Source organism: Scylla paramamosain, chromosome 28, assembly GCF_035594125.1.
Source record: "Scylla paramamosain isolate STU-SP2022 chromosome 28, ASM3559412v1, whole genome shotgun sequence".
Classification (NCBI taxonomy): Eukaryota; Metazoa; Arthropoda; class Malacostraca; order Decapoda; family Portunidae; genus Scylla; species Scylla paramamosain.
Genome location: NC_087178.1, coordinates 5,290,001 through 5,297,500, shown reverse-complemented (window position 1 = coordinate 5,297,500; position 7,500 = coordinate 5,290,001). Strand labels below are relative to the sequence as shown.

The 7,500-nt window shown below is 47.8% G+C and overlaps 1 protein-coding gene across 3 annotated transcripts in view; it reads left to right on the top strand.

Annotated features, from left to right (window-relative positions):
• The window catches only part of LOC135114773 (uncharacterized), a 51,484-nt gene that overhangs the window by 34,343 nt on the left and 9,641 nt on the right, over positions 1–7,500 (top strand). For all 3 annotated transcript variants that reach the window (XM_064030841.1, XM_064030840.1, XM_064030839.1), the window contains exon 2: positions 1,296–1,636. In XM_064030841.1, the coding sequence (XP_063886911.1) occupies positions 1,296–1,636 (341 nt within the window). The remainder of the gene's footprint in view (positions 1–1,295; positions 1,637–7,500) is intronic.

Sequence of the window (7,500 nt, the reverse complement as noted above, 5' to 3'; positions counted from 1 at the left end):
TAAACAATAAATTCATTACAAAGTCACCAGGCACAGACACAGGTAACCCTCTCACAAACTGCTAAGTGGATACAAAATGCTCTGTAGTACTCTCCTAGACCTGGGTTCGAGTCCCCTCCAGTTGGTATCCATTTGCCATGAATTACTAAGAGGAAGGAAATAAAACGTGTGCTGAGAGTCGTCCATTAGTCGTGTTTTTCAGTGGCTTTGTGTGGGAAGAGTTGTGTTGAATGCTGCGTGGATTACCGTGTGTTTTGAACCTGTGTTGGTCTTGTTACTGGAATATATCAGAAAGAATTACCGCCATTTGTTTTTTTTTTTTTTTTTTTTTTTTTTTGTGTGTGTGTGTGTGGGAGAAGGGAGATGGGAGCGTATTTCTAGAGTGAATTGTCTTGTGAAAATTGACGTCGTAAATGTGTGTGAGGGTGGTGTGTGTGAGGGGGGGGGGGAGAATAGTGTCTAGTACTTTTCGTTTTATTCGTTAGTGAAAGCAAGCAAGGACGAGAAAAATGAACTGGAAAGGAAAATACGCTAGACTGAGCTGTCGTTTGGAAGTTGACGTAGGAAATGTGGGAAAAAATTATTATAGTACTTTTCATTTTATTCATCAGGGAGATTGGGTACAAAAAAAAATGATAAAAAGGAAACACTAGCTTAAACTCCCTTATAAAAGTTAATTGATTATTTTCTCCAACTAATTTATGACGAACCCTGCTAAATATTGTACATTCATAAAAAAAAATAAAATAAATAAATAAATAAATAAAAACACGTTAGAAAAATCTCAAATAACATTCCATAAACTTTGCTAAATATTAGAGACCGAAACCACGAATTCCAATACGTCATCCTTCGTAATATATATCCCGTTTTCTTCCGTATTGGCTTATGCGTCACCCTCCATAATATATCTCCCGTTTTCTTCCGTGTTGTTTTCTGCGTCACCCTTCATAACTCAGCTTCCGTTTTCTTCCGTGTTATTTTGTGCGTCACCCTCCATAACACACCGCCCGTTTTCTTCCGTGCTGGCTTTTGCGTCACCTTTCATAACAACTCCCGTCTTCTTCTAAGTTATCTTGCGTCACCCTTCCTCTCACACCTCCCGTTTTCTTCTATATTGTCTTGCGTCACCTTTCATGACACACCCGTTTTCTTCCATATTATCCTGCGTCACCCTTCATAACACACTTCCCGTTTCCTTCTAAGTTGTCTTGCGTCACCCTTCCTCTCACACTTCCCGTTTTCTTCTATGCTGTCTTGCGTCATTTCCTTTCACACCTCCCGTTTTCTTCCAGGACGGGCAGCGCGGGGTTCTGGAGGGGCTGGCGTCGCGTTATGCAGACCAATTTAGCACTCACTACCAAGATGTCTTTGACCACCTGGACCGCCTGCGCCTGGATGCCTGGAACCAGCTGATTAAACGTGTCAAGAACCCTGAGCCTCCCGCCCCGGCTTCCCCGCCCCCGCCAGACCCCGGTTCCCCTAAGCACCAGGAGGAGGTTGAGGGGGTGGTGGTGCTGGCTCTCCTCCCCTGCAGCCACGCCCCCCTGGCTCCTCCCACGCCTCGTCCCACTCCTCGTCTCCCGATCACCGATACTACGATGATCATCCGATTTACGTACCTGGCCGCTACAACGTAAGTGAGAGAGAGAGAGAGAGAGAGAGAGAGAGAGAGAGAGAGAGAGAGAGAGAGAGAGAGAGAGAGAGAGAGAGAGGCGATAAGTGTGTGTGTGTGTGTGTGTGTGTGTGTGTGTGTCCTCTTCCTCCTAAGATGCTAACGTGAAAATACGACCTTACCTCCGTTTTTTATGCCCGGATGAAGAGGAGGAGGAGGAAGAGGAAGAGGAGGAGGAGGAGGAAGAGGAGGAGGTGGTAGTGCATGACGCTGATGGTGATAGTGGTGGTGATGGTGGTGGTATAGCCGATGTTGGTGTAATCGTGCGTGGTGATAGTATTAGTAGTGGTGATGGTGGTGATGGTGGTGGTGGTAATTATACGCCGGTTGCAGGAAAATAGGAATTAATGAAGGAAGATGAGGAGTAAACGATGGAGCAAGAGATGAAAGGAGGGAAGGAAGAAAAAAGAAGTGATATAAAAAAAAAACATGGAAGAAAAGAAGGAAGGAATAGATTGAAAAGAAGAAAGACAAAGGAGGAGGAAAAGAAGTTGATATGAATGAGAGAAAAAAACAAAACAAGAGAGAGAGAGAGAGAGAGAGAGAGAGAGAGAGAGAGAGAGAGAGAGAGAGAGAGAGAGACCTTAGTCAATGCTTACGGGCACTAGTTTACAGATATCGCAAATTATAATGTGGAGGAAGAGGAAGAGGAGGAGGCGGCAGGGAACGAAAAACAAGAATAAACCAAGGAGGAGAAGGAGGAATAATAGAGGAAGAAGAAAAATATATCATGAGAAGGAAAGCTAAGAGGAGGAGGAGGAGGAGGAGGAGGTGGAGGAGGTGGTAGCCATGGTAGAGGACGACAAGGAGGGAAGGAGGAGGAGGAGGAGGTGAAGGAGAAGACCGGCCAGGTGAAGCATGAGGACAAGGACGAGGAGGAGGAAGAGAAGAAGAAGCAGAAGAAGGAGAAGGAGTAGGAGGAGGAAGAAGAAGAAAAGTGAAGAAAACGAAAAAGGAGAAAAGAGAGCGCAAATCAACGACCAAATTCAAGAGGGAGGAGGAGGAGGAGGAGGAGGAGGAGGTCGACGAGGCTTGCAAGGAGAAGGCGAAGGAGGTGAAGGAGGTGGAGTGAAGAGAGGCAAGGTATTCAGGCAAACCACTAACAAACAGGGAGAAACTGGATACCGGTGTGTGAGCGAAATTAATGATCACTGAACGCGTGGCTGCGATCGTGAGGAGGAGGAGGAGGAGGAGGAGGAGGAGGAGGAGGTAGAGGTAGAGGAGGAGAGGGGGTATTTAAAAGGGGAAAAAAATCTACTTTGTTTGGCATATAAAGAGTTGATTTTTAAAGCTCCCATTACTACTACTACTACTACTACTATGAGAAAGAATCAGAATGGGTTATGGAGTACATGTTTATGAGTAGTAGTAGTAGTAGTAGTAGTAGTAGTAGTGAGAAGGATCATTTATCAATCTTCTCTGAATTTACATTTATAGAAGGGAGTGAATGAAGAAGAATAGAGTGGAGGAGGAGGAGGAGGAGGAGGAGGAGGAGGAGGAGGAGGAGGAGGAAAGAAAGGAGGATGAAGAGGAAGAAGAAAAGGTGGAGGAGGTAGAGGAAGATAATGAAGAGCAAAGGAGGGAGGAGGAGGAGAATGAGGAGGAGGAAATTATTAGAACATTGATGATACATAAGCTGGTCAGTTTGGCGTAGAATGTTCTCTCTCTCTCTCTCTCTCTCTCTCTCTCTCTCTCTCTCTCTCTCTCTCTCTCTCTCTCTCTCTCTCTCTCTCTCTCTCTCTCTCTCTCTCTCTCTCTGCGTCCCCAGCTTCCCCTTGTTATGAACGCTAAACCTCACTTTCCTTTATCATCTCTTTTACTCTCCCTTTTCCCCTCTCTTACCCTCATTTTCCCTTTCCCTCATTCTATCCTCCTTTCCTCTCCCTTATTCCCTTCATCCGTATTTCCTTTTCTATATATCTTATCTCCTCTCTGATACCCTATTACCCTCTCTCTCTCTCTCTCTCTCTCTCTCTCTCTCTCTCTCTCTCTCTCTCTCTCTCTCTCTCTCTCTCTCTCTCTCTCTCTCTCTCTCTCTCTCTCTCTCTCTCTCTCTCTCTCTCTTCCTTACTCCCTTTCTTGTCTCTACCTATCTCAATCTTTCGTTTCCACATCCCTTATCTTCTCCCTTTTCCTTTGTGTGGTATCCTCTTATCCTTTCTCTCCCTTCCTCCGTTTTTTTATCGTTCCTTCATTTCTTTGTTACTCTTTCGTCTCTCAAAACTCCCTTATTTCTTGTCTCCCTTACTTTTCTTAATCTATTTTTTTTCTCTCCCTCTTCCTCTCTCCCTGTATTTGTGCCTTATCCTCCCTGTATGTGGTGTTAGGTTGGGTTTTCATCTCCCTTCATCTCCCTTTATTTTTAGTCCTCCCTGACCTATCCTCTTTTACTCTAGTGTGTTTCATCTCCTCCTCCTCCTCCTCCTCCTCCTCCTCCTCCTCCTCCTCCTCCTCCTCCTCCTCCTCCTCCTCCTCAACAAAAACAACCCCACCATGGCCTCACTCCGTCTCATGTCAACAAACTCTCCCCTCCCCATCCCTTCCCCCCCACCCCCACTATAATGCATCCTCCCCACCCCCCTGTGTCGCACTCTCCAAGTATACCTTTCTTTTTATGTTGCGTCACCACCCCCAGGCTCTCCCCCTTGTGTTCATGACCCCCCCACCTCCGACCCCCCGCTCACTCACCCCCTCCTACCTATCTTTCACTCAAAGCTCCCCGGCCCCCCATCTTATTCACCCCAAGTTTCCTCTGTTTAGCTCCTCCCCCTCCCACCCTGTGTTTCCTCCTTCTCCCCCCCCCCTGACTCTTCACCCTCACCACACGAGCCTCCACCCCTCCACCCACCCACTCTTGTTCATATTCACTTCCCCCAAGGTTCCTCTGTCTAGTCTACCCCTCACCCCCTCCTCCCCGTGTTCTTTCCTTCCTCCCTGCCCCCCTTTGAACCCCACTTCTCTCCCTGCCCCCCTTCCACCTTACCAATATCTGCACCCCCAAGCTTCCTGTGTCTAGTCAACCCCCCTCACTCCTCCCCACTCCCTGTGTTTTCCCCCTCCCTGCCTCTGTGTACCCTGCCGCCCCTCGCTGCCCCCCTGCGCCGCCACCAACGCCACCGACGCCGCTAGTTCACCTGAGGGCGATTCGGTGACGTCGCGGCGGAGGAAAAACGTCCTTCCTATGTGTGTGTGTGTGTGTGTGTGTGTGTGTGTGTGTGTGTGTGATTTATAGCAGGAGTTTGAGTTTGGTGTTGGGTGTATATTTAGGTGTGTGTGTGTGTGTGTGTGTGTGTGTGTGTGGTGTAGGTGTGCAGGGTAGGTGTGGAGTTGTGGCTGTAAATCGGCAGTAACATAGTGCTATCTGCGAGGGAGCTGCCCCATAAAGGTGTGTGTGTGTGTGTGTGTGTGTGTGTGTGTGTGTGTGTGTGTGTGTGTGTGTGTGTGTGTGTGTGTGTGTGTGTACCAGTTCCTCCCTCAGATTGCCTCCATTCACTGTACATTCTCCACATTCGTCATTCTCTCCTTCCTTTCCTTCTTCCTTCCCCTTCTCCTCTATTCTTTCCTTTGTTCCCCTTCTTTCCTTTCTAGTTTCCTCTTCATTCATTCTTTCTTCCTTTGTTCTTGTATTTTATTCCGTTTAATTTTTTCATCTCATTTTCCTTCGTTTCTTCCTTCCTTCCTTCATTCATTCATTCACTATCGCCCTTTCTTTCCTCTCTTCCTTCATTTTTTTCCTTTCCTTCTTTTCTCTCCTTTACCACCTCATCTTTGTAACCTCCTCATTTACTTTCTCTTCTTCCTTCCTTTCCTCTGTCCCCTCCTTCGTCCTCTCTTCCTTCTTCCCCTCCCTCCATTCCGTCCTTCTTTTCCATTCCTCCATCCTTCACTTTTCCTTTCTCTCTTCCACCACCTAATCTTACTTAATCCTTATTTCCTTATCCCTATCTTCCTTCCTTTTCTCTATCTCCTCCTTTATTCCTTTCCTCCTTCAGACATCCTTCCTTTTCTCTCCTTCACCTCCTTCTCACCATTTCATCCTCTCCTTCCGGCTTACCTTCCTTCCACATTTCTTCCGCTCACTTCTCTCCTCTCTCTCCCTCCCTCCTCTCTCCCTCTCTCCCTCTCCCTCTCTCCCTCACGCCATAACTTGCAGCAGCCCTGGTCGCCTTCACATTAAGATGAATGGTAAATGTTTAATGATGTTTGATAGTGTTTAACCCGCCTCCAGGAGAGAGAGAGAGAGAGAGAGAGAGAGAGAGAGAGAGAGAGAGAGAGAGAGAGAGAGAGAGAGAGAGAGAGAGAGAGAGAGAGATGATTTAGGAACTATGCAGAATTCTCGTGTGTACTCTGCGTTTTCTTCGTGTGTGTGTGTGTGTGTGTGTGTGTGTGTGTGTGTGTGTGTGTGTGTGTGTGTGTGTGTGTGTGTGTGTGTCCTTTGTTTATATGAATGGCTGTGTGTACGTGTGTATGTGTGTATGTACGTTTCTTTGTGTGCGTGGATGTGTGTTCCTTTGTCCAAATAACTGTGTGTGTGTGTGTGTGTGTGTGTGTGTGTGTGTGTGTGTGTGTGTGTGTGTGTGTGTGTGTGCGCGCGCGTACTCATGCGAATTTGTGTCTATGTACGTGTGCTCCTGCGCGTGTGAGACTGCGCATCCGTACCCTTGTGTTTGTTTATGTGTGTGTGTGTGTGTGTGTGTGTGTGTGTGTGTGTGTGTGTGTGTGTGTGTGTGTGTGTGTACGTACATTCGCGCGTGCACATGTCCGCGTGTGTTCGTATGTAAGTTTTTCCGATATGTTTTTTTTTCCTTCTTTTTTCCTCCCTTTTACTCCTTCATCCACTTTCTTCCCTCCCTCCCTCCCTCCCTCCCTCCCTCCCTCCCTCCCTTCCTACCTTCTCTCTTTCCCTCATTCTTTCCTTCCTCCTCTCATCTCTTTCCATCCCTTCGTCCACATCTTCCCTCAAACATTCCCTCCCTCCCTCCCTCCCTCCCCATCTCCCTCCCTCCCTCCCTCCCTCCCCCTTTAGCAACTGGTGCGTTATGTGAAGTCAAATTTAAGTCAGTGATTCTCAGCCTCCCTCATTACTTCCGATCGCGAGGAGGATGAGGAGGAGGAAGGAAGAAGAAGAAGAGGAGGAGGAGAAGGAGGAGGAGGAGGAGGAGGCGAGCCAGACGAAGAAAGAGTGCAGAGGAGGTAGGCAGAAAGGTGAAGGGAGGGAGGGAGAGAGGGAGAGGGGGGATAGCCAGGTACACGACGTGAAAGAAAGAGAGAGAGAGAGAGAGAGAGAGAGAGAGAGAGAGAGAGAGAGAGAGAGAGAGAGAGAGAGAGAGAGAGATGGGGGGAGGGAGGCAGGAAGGGGTTTGTCTAGAAAGGATGAGGAGGCTTGGAGGAGGAGGAGGAGGAGGAGGAGGAGGAGGAGGAGGAGGAAGAAAAGACGGAAGAAATATGAGAGGAAGGAAGAGAGAGAGAGAGAGAGAGAGAGAGAGAGAGAGAGAGAGAGAGAGAGAGAGAGAGAGAGAGAGAGAGGATTGGTGGTAAAAATATTCACCAAAAAGGGAGAAAAAATTGAGAGGAGGAGGACGAGAAGAAAGAGAAGGAGGAGGTGGAGGAGGGAGATGTGAAGATTGGAGGAAAAGAATGATGGATAAGGAGAAATTATTGCGAAATTAGGAAAAAAATAAAGAAACATGGGAGGAGGAGGAGGAGGAAGAGGAGGAGGAGGAGGCGGAGGCGGAGGCGGAGACGGCATTAACGCTGTATTCAAAGCCTAGAGCCATTACCTCCTCCTCCTCCTCCTCCTCCTCCTCCTCCTCCTCCTCCTCCTC